The sequence below is a fragment of the Mustelus asterias genome, unplaced genomic scaffold (genome assembly GCF_964213995.1).
Source record: "Mustelus asterias unplaced genomic scaffold, sMusAst1.hap1.1 HAP1_SCAFFOLD_1703, whole genome shotgun sequence".
Classification (NCBI taxonomy): domain Eukaryota; kingdom Metazoa; phylum Chordata; class Chondrichthyes; order Carcharhiniformes; family Triakidae; genus Mustelus; species Mustelus asterias.
This window is the reverse complement of record NW_027591648.1, coordinates 20,961-37,794: the sequence shown is the minus strand read 5'-3', so window position 1 is coordinate 37,794 and position 16,834 is coordinate 20,961. Positions and strand designations below refer to the sequence as shown.

The window sequence follows — 16,834 nt, the reverse complement described above, 5'->3', positions numbered from 1 at the left end:
TGAGGGAGTGCCGCACTGTCGGAGGGTCAGTGCTGAGGGAGTGCCGCACTGTCAGAGGGTCAGTACTGAGGGAGTGCCGCACTGTCAGAGGGTCAGTACTGAGGGACTGCCGCACTGTCAGAGGGTCAGTGCTGAGGGAGTGCCACACTGTCACAGGGTCAGTGCTGAGGGAGTGCCGCACTGTCAGAGGGTCAGTTCTGAGGGAGTGCCGCACTGTCAGAGGGTCAGTGCTGAGGGAGTACCGCACTGTCAGAGGGTCAGTGCTGAGGGAGTGCCGCACTGTCAGAGGGTCAGTGCTGAGGGAGTGCCGCACTGTCAGAGGGTCAGTGCTGAGGGAGTGCCGCACTGTCAGAGTGTCAGTATTGAGGGAGTGCCGCGCTGTCAGAGGGTCAGTGCTGAGGGAGTGCCGCACTGCGAGAGGGTCGGTGCTGAGGGAGTGCCATACTGTCAGAGGGTCAGTTCTGAGGGAGTGCCGCACTGTCAGAGGGTCAGTACTGAGGGAGTGCCGCACTGTCGGAGGGTCAGTACTGAGGGAGTGCCGCACTGTCAGAGGGTCAGTACTGAGGGAGTGCCGCACTGTCAGAGGGTCAGTGCTGAGGGAGTGTCGCACTGTCAGAGGGTCAGTGCTGAGGGAGTGCCGCACTGTCAGAGGGTCAGCACTGAGAGAGTGCCGCAGTGTCAGAAGGTCATGATCCAGGGCTCCCAGATCCCTCTGTCTCTCAGAGCTCCTCAATCTCTCTCCGTTTAGATAGTCTCCCCTCTTCAATTCTCCCAGCCAAAGGGAACAGGTTCTCATTTCCCGTGTTAATCCATCTGCCACACTTACTGCCTGTTCAGTTCATTGATGTTTATGCCTTTGTCGACTCTTTGTATCCTGCTCGCAACTTCCTCACCCAGCTATTGTCACCGGGATTGTAGCTGCCGTCCCTTCAGCCGCTTAATCCAACTCATTGATGTTGATTGTAAACAGTTGCAGTCCAAGCACTGATCCCTCCATTCCACCACTCGTCACACCCTGCCAAGCTGGTTATGGCACATTTATGCCTACTCTGTGTATCCTGTTAGCTCACCAATCTTCTATCCATGCTAATATGTCACGCCCCCCTAACACCATCAGCTCTCATCTTTCTTGGTCGTCTCTCATATGGCACTTTGTTAAATGTCTTCTGGAAATCTAAGTCCGGCACATCCACCGATTCCCCTTTATTCATGTTGTTTGTGACTTGTCAACGAACTCTAACAAATTCGCCAAACCAAATTTCCTGTTGACAAAACCATGTTGCCTCTGCCTGATCACACTGAGATTTCGGAAGTGTCCTGCTATAACCTCCTTCAGAATTGATTCCAGTAATTACTCTGTGACAAATTATAGACGAACTGGCCTGTAGATTCCTGCTTTCATACTCCCTGCTTTCTGGAATAGAGGAGTCATACTCCCTATTTTCTAATCTGCTTGCACCCACCCAGAATGTTGGTGAATTAAAGTCAGTGTTTCTCGCTCGCATTCTCTCACACGCTATCTCATCCTTCGTTATTCTATTTCGAGCAATTATTCGCTGTGATTGATATCCTAGCTTCGTAGCTTCGCTCATGCCCTAATTTCGGTTCAATTCACTAGCCTTAGGCCCACTCTTCTCTCCCTCAAACAAAGTCTGCCTTGTTATGACCGCTGTTACCTCGGGCTGATTTGACCCCGTCTCGCTGCGCATCATCTGATGTCACACCGGTAAATGTGCCCTACGCTGTGAGGTCATTTCCTGTTTTATGTTTCAGGGACAACTCCCATTGACTACATCGGTGACACAGACACAGATGGTGAGTATTCCCTTTCTACAGTGCAGAGAAAGATCCCAGCGCGGTTTTAAGATTATCAGCACAAGGTGTGGAGTTGGTTCAAGTCCTCAAGTTTAAAATCCAACTACCGAACTTTGTGCGTCATATTACAACTCAACAACATCCCATCCAATATCCGCAACACTCAAGTTGAATGTGTAATCCAATAGTGTTATGATCACTGTTACCGAGGGCTCACTTTGACACTGTCCCGTTGTGCATCATCTAACATCGGATCGGAAAAAATTCCCAACATTGTGAGGTAATTTCCTGTTTTATGTTTCAGGGACAACTCCCACTGGCTACACCGAAGACGCAGACACACATTGTGAGTACCTCCTGCAGTGCAGAGAAAGATCCCAGCGCAGTTTTAAGATAATCAGAACAAGGTGTGGAGTTGGTACAAGTTCTTGAGGTTAAAATCCAATTTTGTAATTACCTGATGGACACCCCACCCAACAACCTCAACATTCACTCCCTCCACCCCCGACGCACAGTGACAGCCGTGTGTACCATCTACAAGATGCACTGCAGCAACTCACCAAGGCTCCTTAGGCAGCACCTTCCAAACCCACCACCTCTACCATCTAGAAGGACAAGGGCAGCAGATACCTGGGAACACCCCCACCTGGAGGCTCCCCTCCGAGTCACTCACCATCCCGACTTGGAAATATATCGGCCGCTCCTTCACTGTCGCTGGGGTCAAAATCCTGGAACTCCCTCCCTAACAGCACAATGGGTGGAACAATATCCTCCGCTGCGTTGGCAGAGGGTCAGTACTGAGCGAGTGCCGCACTGTCAGAGGGTCAGTGCTGAGGGAGTGCCGCACTGTCAGAGGGTCAGTACTGAGGGAGTGCCACACTGTCAGAGGGTCAGTGCTGAGGGAGTGCCGCACTGTCAGAGGGTCAGTACTGAGGGAGTGCCGCACTGTCAGAGGGTCAGTACTGAGGGACTGCCGCACTGTCAGAGGGTCAGTGCTGAGGGAGTGCCACACTGTCACAGGGTCAGTACTGAGGGAGTGCCGCCCTGTCAGAGGGTCAGTGCTGAGGGAGTGCTGCACTGTCAGAGGGTCAGTGCAGAGGGAGCGCCACACTGTCAGATGGTCAGTACTGAGGGAGTGCCGCACTGTCAGAGGGTCAGGACTGAGGGAGTGCCGTACTGTCAGAGGGTCAGTGCTGAGGGAGTGCCGCACTGTCAGAGGGTCAGTGCTGAGGGAGTGACGCACTGTCAGAGGGTCAGTGCTGAGGGAGTGCCGCACTGTCAGAGGGTCAGTACTGAGGGAGTGCCGCACTGTCAGAGGGTCAGGACTGAGGGAGTGCCGCACTGTCGGAGGGTCAGTGCTGAGGGAGTGCCGCACTGTCAGAGGGTCAGTACTGAGGGAGTGCCGCACTGTCAGAGGGCCAGTACTGAGGGACTGCCGCACTGTCAGAGGGTCAGTGCTGAGGGAGTGCCACACTGTCACAGGGTCAGTGCTGAGGGAGTGCCGCACTGTCAGTGGGTCAGTTCTGAGGGAGTGCCGCACTGTCAGAGGGTCAGTGCTGAGGGAGTGCCGCACTGTCGGAGGGTCAGTGCTGAGGGAGTACCGCACTGTCAGAGGGTCAGTGCTGAGGGAGTGCCGCACTGTCAGAGGGTCAGTGCTGAGGGAGTGCCGCACTGTCAGAGGGTCAGTACTGAGGGAGTGCCGCACTGCGAGAGGGTCAGTTCTGAGGGAGTGCCGCACTGTCAGAGGGTCAGTGCTGAGGGAGTGCCGCACTGCGAGAGGGTCAGTTCTGAGGGAGTGCCGCACTGTCAGAGGGTCAGTACTGAGGGAGTGCCGCACTGTCAGAGGGTCAGTACTGAGGGAGTGCCGCACTGCGAGAGGGTCAGTTCTGAGGGAGTGCCGCACTGTCAGAGGGTCAGTACTGAGGGAGTGCCGCACTGTCAGAGGGTCACTACTGAGGGAGTGCCGCACTGTCAGAGAGTCAGTGCTGAGGGAGTGCCGCACTGTCAGAGGGTCAGTACTGAGGGAGTGCCGCACTGTCAGAGAGTCAGTGCTGAGAGAGTGCCGCACTGTCAGAGGGTCAGTACTGAGGGAGTGCCGCACTGTCAGAGGGTCAGTACTGAGGGAGTGCCGCACTGTCAGAGAGTCAGTGCTGAGAGAGTGCCGCACTGTCAGAGGGTCAGTACTGAGGGAGTGCCGCACTGTCAGAGAGTCAGTGCTGAGAGAGTGCCGCACTGTCAGAGGGTCAGTACTGAGGGAGTGCCGCACTGTCAGAGAGTCAGCACTGAGAGAGTGCCGCAGTGTCAGAAGGTCATGATCCAGGGCTCCCAGATCCCTCTGTCTCTCAGAGCTCCTCAATCTCTCTCCGTTTAGATAGTCTCCCCTCTTCAATTCTCCCAGCCAAAGGGAACAGGTTCTCATTTCCCGTGTTAATCCATCTGCCACACTTACTGCCTGTTCAGTTCATTGATGTTTATGCCTTTGTCGACTCTTTGTATCCTGCTCGCAACTTCCTCACCCAGCTATTGTCACCGGCGATTGTAGCTGCCGTCCCTTCAGCCCTTAATCCAACTCATTGATGTTGATTGTAAACAGTTGCAGTCCAAGCACTGATCCCTCCATCCCACCACTCGTCACGCCCTGCCAAGCTGGTTATGGCACATTTATGCCTACTCTGTGTATCCTGTTAGCTCACCAATCTTCTATCCATGCTAATATGTCACCCCCCCCTAACACCATCAGCTCTCATCTTTCTTGGTCGTCTCTCATATGGCACTTTGTTAAATGTCTTCTGGAAATCTAAGTCCGGCACATCCACCGATTCCCCTTTATTCATGTTGTTTGTGACTTGTCAACGAACTCTAACAAATTCGCCAAACCAAATTTCCTGTTGACAAAACCATGTTGCCTCTGCCTGATCACACTGAGATTTCGGAAGTGTCCTGCTATAACCTCCTTCAGAATTGATTCCAGTAATTACTCTGTGACAAATTATACACGAACTGGCCTGTAGATTCCTGCTTTCATACTCCCTGCTTTCTGGAATAGAGGAGTCATACTCCCTATTTTCTAATCTGCTTGCACCCACCCAGAATGTTGGTGAATTAAAGTCAGTGTTTCTCGCTCGCATTCTCTCACACGCTATCTCATCCTTCGTTATTCTATTTCGAGCAATTATTCGCTGTGATTGATATTTTAGCTTCGTAGCTTCGCTCATGCCCAAATTTCGGTTCAATTCACTAGCCTTAGGCCCACTCTTCTCTCCCTCAAACAAAGTCTGCCTTGTTATGACCGCTGTTACCTCGGGCTGATTTGACCCCGTCTCGCTGCGCATCATCTGATGTCACACCGGTAAATGTGCCCTACGCTGTGAGGTCATTTCCTGTTTTATGTTTCAGGGACAACTCCCATTGACCACATCGATGACACAGACACAGATGGTGAGTATTCCCTTTCTACAGTGCAGAGAAAGATCCCAGCGCGGTTTTAAGATTATCAGCACAAGGTGTGGAGTTGGTTCAAGTCCTCAAGTTTAAAATCCAACTTCCTAACTTTGTGCGTCATATTACAACTCAACAACATCCCATCCAATATCCGCAACACTCAAGTTGAATGTGTAATCCAATAGTGTTATGATCACTGTTACCGAGGGCTCACTTTGACCCTGTCCCGTTGTGCATCATCTAACATCGGATCGGAAAAAATTCCCAACATTGTGAGGTAATTTCCTGTTTTATGTTTCAGGGACAACTCCCACTGGCTACACCGAAGACGCAGACACACATTGTGAGTACCTCCTGCAGTGCAGAGAAAGATCCCAGCGCAGTTTTAAGATCATCAGTACAAGGTGTGGAGTTGGTACAAATTCTTGAGGTTAAAATCCAATTTTGTAATTAACTGATGGACACCCCACCCAACAACCTCAACATTCACTCCCTCCACCCCCGACGCACAGTGACAGCCGTGTGTACCATCTACAAGATGCACTGCAGCAACTCACCAAGGCTCCTTAGGCAGCACCTTCCAAACCCACCACCTCTACCATCGATAAGGACAAGGGCAGCAGATACCTGGGAACACCCCCACCTGGAGGCTCCCCTCCGAGTCACTCACCATCCCGACTTGGAAATATATCGGCCGTTCCTTCACTGTCGCTGGGGTCAAAATCCTGGAACTCCCTCCCTAACAGCACTGTGGGTGGAACAATATCCTCCGCTGCATTGGCAGAGGGTCAGTACTGAGGGAGTGCCACACTGCCAGAGGGTCAGTCCTGAGGGAGTGCCGCACTGTCAGAGGGTCAGTGCTGAGGGAGTGCCGCACTGTCAGAGGGTCAGTGCTGAGGGAGTGCCGCACTGTCAGAGGGTCAGTACTGAGGGAGTGCCGCACTGTCAGAGGGTCAGTGCTGAGGGGGTGCCACACTGCCAGAGGGTCAGTCCTGAGGGAGTGCCGCACTGTCAGAGGGTCAGTACTGAGGGAGTGCCGCACTGTCAGAGGGTCAGTGCTGAGGGAGTGCCGCACTGTCAGAGGGTCAGTACTGAGGGAGTGCTGCACTGTCAGAGGGTCAGTACGGAGGGAGTGCCGCACTGTCGGAGGGTCAATAATGAGGGAGTGCCGCACTGTCAGAGGGTCAGTACTGAGGGAGTGCCGCACTGTCAGAGGGTCAGTACTGAGGGAGTGCCGCACTGTCAGAGGGTCAGTACTGAGGGAGTGCCGCACAGTCAGAGGGTCAGTACTGAGGGAGTGCCGCACTGTCAGAGGGTCAGTGCTGAGGGAGTGCCGCACTGTCAGAGGGTCAATAATGAGGGAGTGCCGCACTGTCAGAGGGTCAGTACTGAGGGAGTGCCACACTGTCAGAGGGTCAGTACTGAGGGAGTGCTGCACTGTCAGAGGGTCAGTACTGAGGGAGTGCCACACTGTCAGAGGGTCAGTGCTGAGGGAGTGCCGCACTGTCAGAGGGTCAGTGCTGAGGGAGTGCCGCACTGTCAGAGGGTCAGTGCTGAGGGAGTGCCGCACTGTCAGAGGTCAGTGCTGAGGGAGTGCCGCACTGTCAGTGGATCAGCGCTGAGGGAGTGCCGCACTGTCAGAGGGTCAGTACTGAGGGAGTGCCGCACTGTCAGAGGGTCAGTACTGAGGGAGTGCCGCACTGTCAGAGGTCAGTACTGAGGGAGTGCCGCACTGTCGGAGGGTCAGTGCTGAGGGAGTGCCGCACTGTCAGAGGGTCAGTACTGAGGGAGTGCCGCACTGTCAGATGGTCAGTACTGAGGGAGTGCCGCACTGTCGGAGGGTCAGTACTGAGGGAGTGCCACACTGTCAGAGGGTCAGTACTGAGGGAGTGCCGCACTGTCAGATGGTCAGTACTGAGAGAGTGCCGCACTGTCAGAGGGTCAGTACTGAGGGAGTGCCGCACTGTCAGAGGGTCAAGACTGAGTGAGTGCCGCACCATCAGAGGTCAGTACTGAGGGAGTGCCGCACTGTCAGAGGGTCAGTACTGAGGGAGTGCCGCACTGTCAGAGGATCAGTACTGAGGGAGTGCCGCACTGTCAGAGGGTCAGTGCTGAGGGAGTGCCGCACTGTCAGAGGGTCAGTACTGAGGGAGTGCCGCACTGTCAGAGGGTCAGTACTGAGGGAGTGCCGCACTGTCAGAGGGTCAGTACTGAGGGAGTGCCGCACTGTCAGAGAGTCAGTGCTGAGAGAGTGCCGCACTGTCAGAGGGTCAGTACTGAGGGAGTGCCGCACTGTCAGAGGGTCAGTGCTGAGGGAGTGCCGCACTGTCAGAGGGTCAGTACTGAGGGAGTGCCGCACTGTCAGAGGGTCAGCACTGAGAGAGTGCCGCAGTGCAGAAGGTCATGATCCAGGGCTCCCAGATCCCTCTGTCTCTCAGAGCTCCTCAATCTCTCTCCGTTTCGATAGTCTCCCCTCTTCAATTCTCCCAGCCAAAGGGAACAGGTTCTCATTTCCCGTGTTAATCCATCTGCCACACTTACTGCCTGTTCAGTTCATTGATGTTTATGCCTTTGTCGACTCTTTGTATCCTGCTCGCAACTTCCTCACCCAGCTATTGTCACCGGGATTGTAGCTGCCGTCCCTTCAGCCGCTTAATCCAACTCATTGATGTCGATTGTAAACAGTTGCAGTCCAAGCACTGATCCCTCCATTCCACCACTCGTCACGCCCTGCCAAGCTGGTTATGGCCCATTTATGCCTACTCTGTGTATCCTGTTAGCTCACCAATCTTCTATCCATGCTAATATGTCACCCCCCCCTAACTCCATCAGCTCTCATCTTTCTTGGTCGTCTCTCATATGGCACTTTGTTAAATCATAGAAACCCTACAGTACAGAATGAGGCCATTTGGCCCATCGAGTCTGCACCGACCACAATCCCACCCAGACCCTACTCCCATATCTCTACATATTTTACCCACTAATTCCTCTAACCTACGCATCTCAGGACACTAAGGGGCAATTTTAGCACGGCCAATGCACCCTAACCAGCACATCTTTGAGCTGTGGGAGGAAACCGGAGCACCCGGAGGAAATCCACGCAGACACGAGGAGAATGTGCAAACTCCACACAGACAGTGACCCAAGCCGGGAATCGAACCCAGGTCCCTGGAGCTGTGAAGCAGCAGTGCTAACCACTGTGCTACCGTGCCGAAATGTCTTCTGGAAATCTAAGTCCAGCACATCCGCCGATTCCCCTTTATTCATGTTGTTTGTGACTTGTCAACGAACTCTAACAAATTCGCCAAACGAAATTTCAGTCACAGATGGTGAGTATTCCCTTTCTACGGTGCAGAGAAAGATCCCAGTGAGGTTTTAAGATTATTAGTACAAGGTGTGGAGTATCGACAAGTTCTTGAGCTGAAAATCCAATTCCCGAGGTTAGTGCGTCACATTATAACGGATCCACACCCCACCCAACAACCTCAACATTCACTCCCTCCACCCCCGACGCACAGTGACAGCCGTGTGTACCATCTACAAGATGCACTGCAGCAACTCACCGAGGCTCCTTAGGCAGCACCTTCCAAACCCACCACCTCTACCATCTAGAAGGACAAGGACAGCAGATGTCAGGGAGCAAGTTCCCCTCCAAGCCACCCATCTTCCTCTAGGATCATAAGACGTTGGAGGAGAAGGAGGCCATTCGGCCCATCGAGTCAGCTCAATGAGATCATGACCGATCTGATGTGATAATCCTCAACTCCACTTTCCTGCCCTATCCCCAAAACCCTCGATTCCCTTACTGATTCAAAATCTGTCTAATCCTGTGTGAATTTTATTAATTTCTATGAGATCCCCTCTCACTCTTCTAAACTCCAGTGAATATAATCCTAACCCACTTAGTCTCTCCTCATGTGACAGACCTGCCATCCCAGGAATCAGCCTGGTAAACCTTCGCTGCGCTCCCTCTATAGCAAGGACATCCTTCCTCAGATAAGGACACCAAAACTGCACCAATACTCCAGGTGTGGCCTCACCAACGCCCTGTACAATTGCAGCAAAACATCCCTATCCCTGTACTCAAATCCTCTCGCTATGAAGACCAACATACCATTCACCTTCTTTACTGCCTGCTGTACCTGCACGCTTACTCTCAGCGACTGATGCACGAGGACTCCAAGATCTCGCTGAGTATCCGCCTCTCTCAATTTACACCCATTCAAGTAATAATCTGTCTCCCTATTATTGCTACCAAAGTGGATAACCTCACATTTATCCACATTATGCTGCATCTGCCATGCAGATACCCACACACTCAGCCTGTCCCAATCACACTGAAGCATCTCTGCATCCTCCTCACAGCTCACCCTCCCACTCAGCTTTGTATCAGCTGCAAATTTGGAGATAATACATTCAGTTCCCTCTTCCAAATCATTAATATATAATGTGAACAGTTGGGGTCCGAGCGCAGATCCCCGCGGAACCCCACTAGTCACTGACTGCCAATCAGAACAAGACCCATTTATGCCAACTCTTTGCTTCCTATGTGCCAACCAGATTTCTATTCATCTCAAGACATTACCCACAATCCCATGTGTTTTAACTTTACCTGTCTGTTATGCGATTCCTTGTCGAAAACCTTCTGATGCACGGTGACACAGTGGTTAGTGCTGCTGCCTCACAGCGCCAGGGACCCGGGTTCGATTCCCGGGGGCACGGTGACACAGTGGTTAGCGCTGCTGCCTCACAGCGCCAGGGACCCGGGTTCGATTCCCGGGGGCACGGTGACACAGTGGTTAGCACTGCTGCCTCACAGCGCCAGGGACCCGGGTTCGATTCCCGGGGGCACGGTGGCACAGTGGTTAGCGCTGCTGCCTCACAGTGCCAGGGACCCGGGTTCGATTCCCGGGGGCACGGTGACACAGTGGTTAGCGCTGCTGCCTCACAGCGCCAGGGACCCGGGTTCGATTCCCGGGGGCACGGTGGCACAGTGGTTAGCGCTGCTGCCTCACAGCGCCAGGGACCCGGGTTCCATTCCCGGGGGCACGGTGACACAGTGGTTAGCGCTGCTGCGTCACAGTGCCAGGGACCCGGGTTCGATTCCCGGGGGCACGGTGACACAGTGGTTAGCGCTGCTGCCTCACAGCGCCAGGGATCCGGGTTCGATTCCCGGGGGCACGGTGACACAGTGGTTAGCGCTGCTGCCTCTCAGCGCCAGGGACCCGGGTTCGATTCCCGGGGGCACGGTGGCACAGTGATTAGCACTGCTACCTCACAGTGCCAGTGTTCGATTCCCGGCTTGGGTCACTGCCTGTGCGGAGTCTGCACGTTCTCCCCGTGTGTGCGTGGGTTTCCTCCGGGTGCTCCGGTTTCCTCCCACAGTCTGAAAGACGTGCGGGTTAGGTGGATTGGCCGTGATAAATTGACCCTTCGTGTCAGGGGGACCAGCGGGGTAAATGCATGGGGTTACGGGGATGGGTCCTGGGGGTGGGCATGTTGGTGCAAACTCGATGGGCCGAATGGCTTCCTTCTGCGCCGTAGGAGTCTATGATTCTCTGAGGTCTCCAAGTTCTCGCTGAGTATCCACCTCTCTCAATCTATACCCATTCAAATCACAATGTAGCTTCCCGTTTTGCTCTTCCTGCGCACTATTGTCCTGGGGTTCCAGTGTGGGGATAACTTGCTCTGCGATGCTCCATTCCCGTGAATGGAGAAAGGTTTTGGGGATGGATCCATCCCGGAACCATCCCATTCCCGACATTCTCCCTACCTGGGCTGATGGGAAGCAGCCTGGGGAGCGCTGAGCGGGTGGGAATGCAGGGAGGACGGTGGTGGGCAGTTAGGAAGGCAAATGCAACGTTAGCATTCATGTCGAGAGGGCTAGAATACAAGAGCAGGGATGGACTTCTGAGGCTGTATCAGGCTCATTTGGAGTATTGTGAGCAGTTTTTGGGTCCCGTATCTAAGGAAGGATGTGCCGGCCTTGGAAAGGGTCCAGAGGAGGTTCACAAGAATGATCCCTGGAATGAAGAGCTTGTCGTATGAGGAACGGTTGAGGACTCTGGGTCTGTACCTGTTGGAGTTTAGAAGGATGAGGGGGGATCTTATTGAAACTTACAGGATACTGTGAGGCCTGGATAGAGTGGACGTGGAGAGGATGTTTCCACTAGTAGGAAAAACTAGAACCAGAGGGCACAACCTCAGGCTAAAGGGACGATCCTTTAAAACAGGGATGAGGAGGAATTTCTTCAGCCAGAGAGTGGTGAATCTGTGGAACTCTTTGCCGCAGAAGGCTGTGGAGGCCAGGTCATTGAGTGTCTTGAAGACAGAGATAGATAGGTTCTTGATTAATAAGGGGATCAGGGGTTATGAGGAAAAGGCAGGAGAATGGGGATGAGAAAAATATCAGCCATGATTGAATGGCGGAGCAGACTCGATGGGCCGAGTGGCCTAACTCTGCTCCTATGTCTTATGGAAGGGGGTTTAGCATCAAACTGCAGGCCCCCACCCTCCCCACCCACCGCCCTCCCCCCTCCCCCCCACTCCCCACCCACCACCACCCCCCCCTCCCCACCCACCGCCCCCCCCTCCTCCCCCCTCCCCGCCCCCAGGGATGGCGCTGCCAAATCTCTCAGTACGTTTAGCTGCAAACGCCCGATGGGCGAGGGATTGGGATGATTCTGGGAGGATGATTAACAGTTAAAGCGTTCCGTTTCTTCCCCCGCTCCATTCGCACAGTCAACATCAAACTGACGCTGGGCGTAGACGCATGTTCAGGCCGGGTGGAAGTACAGAACAACGGCACCTGGGGCACAGTCTGTGACGATGGCTGGGGTTTGACAGAGGCGACAGTGGTGTGCAAACATCTGGGCTGCGGCCAGGCCCTGACCGCTGTCAACTCCTCCGCCTTCGGGCTGAAGAAGGGGCACATCTGGCTGGACGATGTGAACTGCATGGGCACTGAGACATCGCTCGCACAGTGCAGACACGGTCCCTGGGGACAGACTGACTGCAGCCACAAGGAGGACGCCGGAGTCATCTGTGAAAGTAGGTGGAGATTTCAACAGATTCCACACCAGAGAGTGAGCAGGAACAGAACATCAATCTCTCTGTCTCTCTCTCTCTCTGTCTCTCTCTCTCTCTGTCTCTCTCTCTCTCTGTCTCTCTCTCTCTCTGTCTCACTCTCTCTCTCTCTGTCTCTCTCTCTCTCTGTCTCTCTCTCTCTCTGTCTCTCTCTCTCTCTGTCTCTCTCTCTCTCTGTCTCACTCTCTATCTCTCTGTCTCTCTCTCTCTCTGTCTCTCTCTCTGTCTCTCTCTCTCTCTGTCTCGCTCTCTCTCTCTCTCTCTGTCTCTCACTCTCTCTGTCTCTGTCTGTCTCTGTCTCTATCTGTCTCTCTCTCTCTCTGTCTCTCTATCTATTTCTCTCTCTCTCTCTCTCTCTGTCTCTCTCTCTCTTTCTCTGTCTCTCTCTCTGTCTCTCTCAGTCTCTCTCAGTCTCTCTCTCTCTCAGTCTCTCTCTGTCTCAGTCTCTCTCTGTCTGTGTCTTTCTCTCTGTCTCTTTCTGTCTCAGTATTTCTCTTTCTCTCGCTCCCTCTCTCTTTGTTTCTCTCCTTCTCTGTCGCTCTCTCTCTTTCTATCTCTCTCTATCCCAGTTTCTCTCTTTCTCTCTGTGTGTTCCTCCTCTCTCTCCGGCTCCCTCTCTGGCATTCTAATACACTATGTTTTTAATCCTCCTTCCTTCAGAACTGAAGGAGTGCTGCACTGTCAGAGGGTCAGTGCTGAGGGAGTGCCGCACTGTCAGAGGGTCAGTGCTGAGGGAGTGCCGCACTGTCAGAGGGTCAGTGCTGAGGGAGTGCCGCACTGTCAGAGGGTCAGTGCTGAGGGAGTGCTGCACTGTCAGAGGGTCAGTGCTGAGGGAGTGCCGCACTGTCAGAGGGTCAGTACTGAGGGAGTGACGCACTGTCAGAGGGTCAGTGCTGAGGGAGTGCCGCACTGTCAGAGGGTCAGTGCTAAGGGAGTGCCGCACTGTCAGATGGTCAGTGCTGAGGGAGTGCCGCACTGTCAGAGGGTCAGTGCTGAGGGAGTGCCGCACTGTCAGAGGGTCAGTGCTGAGGGAGTGCCGCACTGTCAGAGGGTCAGTGCTGAGGGAGTGCTGCACTGTCAGAGGGTCAGTGCTGAGGGAGTGCCGCACTGTCAGAGGGTCAGTGCTGAGGGAGTGCTGCACTGTCAGAGGGTCAGTGCTGAGGGAGTGCCGCACTGGCAGAGGGTCAGTACTGAGGGAGTGCCGCACTGTCATAGGGTCAGTGCTGAGCGAGTGCCGCACTGTCAGAGGGTCAGTGCTAAGGGAGTGCCGCACTGTCAGATGGTCAGTGCTGAGGGAGTGCCGCACTGTCAGAGGGTCAGTGCTGGGGGAGTGCCGCATTGTCAGAGCGTCAGTGCTAAGGGAGTGCCGCACTGTCAGAGGGTCAGCGCTGAGGGAGTGCCGCACTGTCAGAGGGTCAGTGCTGAGGGAATGCCGCACTGTCAGAGGGTCTGTACTGAGGGAGTGTCGCACTGTCAGAGGGTCAGTACTGAGGGAGTGCCGCACTGTCAGAGGGTCAGTGCTGAGGGAGTGTCGCACTGTCAGAGGGTCAGTGCTGAGGGAGTGCCGCACTGTCAGAGGGTCAGTGCTGAGCGAGTGTCGCACTGTCAGAGGGTCAGTACTGAGGGAGTGCCGCACTGTCAGAGGGTCAGTGCTGAGGGAGCGCCGCACTGTCAGAGGGTCAGTACTGAGGGAGTGCCGCACTGTCAGAGGGTCAGTGCTGAGGGAGTGCCGCACTGTCAGAGGGTCAGTACTGAGGGAGTGCCGCACTGTCAGAGGGTCAGTGCTGAGGGAGTGCCGCACTGTCAGAGGGTCAGTGCTGAGGGAGTGCCGCACTGTCAGAGGGTCAGTACTGAGGGAGTGCCGCACTGTCAGAGGGTCAGTGCTGAGGGAGTGCCGCACGTTTCTGTGTTTTAACACTCACAAAATTTTCTCCTTCCTAGATGCAAATGTGAGCGAGTTGACAAAGATTTTTAACAAGTGTACGGGAAATTATTACTGGAAACCCGGAGATGATCATTGTCTGGGTATGTTCAAATCTACAGACAGTGCATGAGAGCTTTTCTCTGTATCTAACCCCATGCTGTACCTGTCCTGGGAGTGTTTGATGGGGACAGTGTAGAGGGAGCTTTACTCTGTATCTAACCCCGTGCTGTACCTGTCCTGGGAGTGTTTGATGGGGGACAGTGTAGAGGGAGCTTTACTCTGTATCTAACCCCGTGCTGTACCTGTCCTGGGAGTGTTTGATGGGGGACAGTGTAGAGGGAGCTTTACTCTGTATCGAACCCCGTGCTTTACCTGTCCCGGGAGTGTTTGATGGGGACAGTGTAGAGGGAGCTTTACTCTGTATCGAACCCCGTGCTGTACCTGTCCTGGGGGTGTTTGATAGGGGACAGTGTAGAGGGAGCTTTACTCTGTATCTAACCCCGTGCTGTACCTGTCCCGGGAGTGTTTGATGGGGGACAGTGTAGAGGGAGCTTTACTCTGTATCTAACCCTGTGCTGTACCTGTCCTGGGAGTGTTTGATGGGGGACAGTGTAGAGGGAGCTTTACTCTGTATCTAACTCCGTGCTGTACCTGTCCCGGGAGTGTTTGATGGGGGACAGTGTAGAGGGGGCTTTACTCTCTATCTAACCCCATGCTGTACCTGTCCTGGGAGTGTTTGATGGGGACAGTGTAGAGGGAGCTTTACTCTGTATCTAGTCCCATGCTGTACCTGTCCTCGTAGTGTTTGATGGGGACAGTGTAGAGGGAGGTTTACTCTGTATCTAACCCCGTGCTGTACCTGTCCTGGGAGTGTTTGATGGGGGACAGTGCAGAGGGAGCTTTACTCTGTATCTAACCCCGTGCTGTACCTCTCCTGGGAGTGTTTGATGAGGGACAGTGTAGAGGGAGCTTTACTCTGTATCTAACCCCGTGCTGTACATCTCCTGGGAGTGTTTGATGGGGACATTGTAGAGGGAGCTTTACTCTGTATCTAACCCCGTGCTGTACCTGTCCTGGGAGTGTTTGATGGGGACAGTGTAGAGGGAGCTTTACTCTGTATCTAACCCCGTGCTGTACCTGTCCTGGGAGTGTTTGATGGGGGACAGTGTAGAGGGAGCTTTACTCTGTATCTAACCCCGTGCTGTACCTGTCCTGGGAGTGTTTGATGGGGGACAGTGTAGAGGGAGCTTTACTCTGTATCTAACCCCGTGCTGTACCTGTCCTGGGAGTGTTTGATGGGGACAGTGTAGAGAGGGCTTTACTCTGTTTCTAACCCCGTGCTGTACCTGTCCTGGGAGTGTTTGATGGGGACAGTGTAGAGGGAGCTTTACTCTGTATCTAACCCCGTGTTGTACCCGTCCCGGGAATGTTTGATGGGGACAGTGTAGAGGGAGCTTTACTCTGTATCTAACCCCGTCCTGTACCTGTCCTGGGAGTGTTTGATGGGGACAGTGTAGAGGGAGCTTTACTCTGTATCTATCTCCGTGTTGTCCCTGGCCTGGGAGTTATTGATGGGGACAGTTTAGAGGGAGCTTTACTCTGTATCTAACCCCGTGCTGTACCTGTCCTGGGAGTGTTTGATGGGGGACAGTGTTGATGGAGATTTACTCTGTATCTAACCCCGTGCTGTACCTGTCCTGGGAGTGTTTGATGGGGACAGTGTAGAGGGAGCTTTACTCTATATCTAACCCCGTGCTGTACCTGTCCCGGGAATGTTTGATGGGGACAGTGTAGAGGGAGCTTTACTCTGTATCTAACCCCGTCCTGTACCTGTCCTGGGTGTGTTTGATGGGGACAGTGTAGAGGGAGCTTTACTCTGTATCTGTCTCCGTGTTGTCCCTGTCCTTGGAGTGATTGATGGGGACAGTGTAGAGGGAGCTTTACTCTGTATCTAACCCCGTGCTGTACCTGTCCTGGGAGTGTTTGATGGGGGACAGTTTTGATGGAGATTTACTCTGTATCTAACCCCGTGCTGTACCTGTCCTGGGAGTGTTTGATGGGGACAGTGCAGAGGCAGCTTTACTCTATATCTAACCCCGTGCTGTACCTGTCCTGGGAGTGTTTGATGAGGGACAGTGTAGAGGGAGCTTTACTTTGTATCTAACCCCGTGTTGTACCTGTCCTGGGAGTGTTTGATGGGGACAGTGTAGAGGGAGTTTTACTTTGTATCTAACCCCGTGCTGTACCTGTCCTGGGAGTGTTTGATGGGGGACAGTGTAGAGGGAGCTTTACTTTGTATCTAACCCCGTGCTGTACCTGTCCTGGGAGTGTTTGATGGGGGACAGTGTAGAGGGAGCTTTACTCTGTATCTAACCCCGTGCTGTACCTGTCCTGGGAGTGTTTGATGGGGACAGTGTAGAGGGAGCTTTACTCTGTATCTAACCCCGTGCTGTACCTGTCCTGGGAGTGTTTGATGGGGGACAGTGTAGAGGGAGCTTTACTCTGTATCTAACCCCGTGCTGTACCTGTCCTGGGAATGTTTGATGGGGACAGTGTAGAGGGAGCTTT

General features: G+C 53.8%; 1 protein-coding gene across 1 annotated transcript in view; it reads left to right on the top strand.

Moving 5' to 3' along the window:
• LOC144488604 (antigen WC1.1-like) overlaps positions 1-16,834 on the top strand; it is a gene marked incomplete at its 3' end in the record, with an annotated part of 65,181 nt that overhangs the window by 27,731 nt on the left and 20,616 nt on the right. The window contains exons 5-10 of the mRNA XM_078206665.1: positions 1,774-1,815; positions 2,120-2,161; positions 5,212-5,253; positions 5,558-5,599; positions 11,998-12,306; positions 14,284-14,367. Of these exons, the coding sequence (XP_078062791.1) occupies positions 1,774-1,815; positions 2,120-2,161; positions 5,212-5,253; positions 5,558-5,599; positions 11,998-12,306; positions 14,284-14,367 (561 nt within the window). The remainder of the gene's footprint in view (positions 1-1,773; positions 1,816-2,119; positions 2,162-5,211; positions 5,254-5,557; positions 5,600-11,997; positions 12,307-14,283; positions 14,368-16,834) is intronic.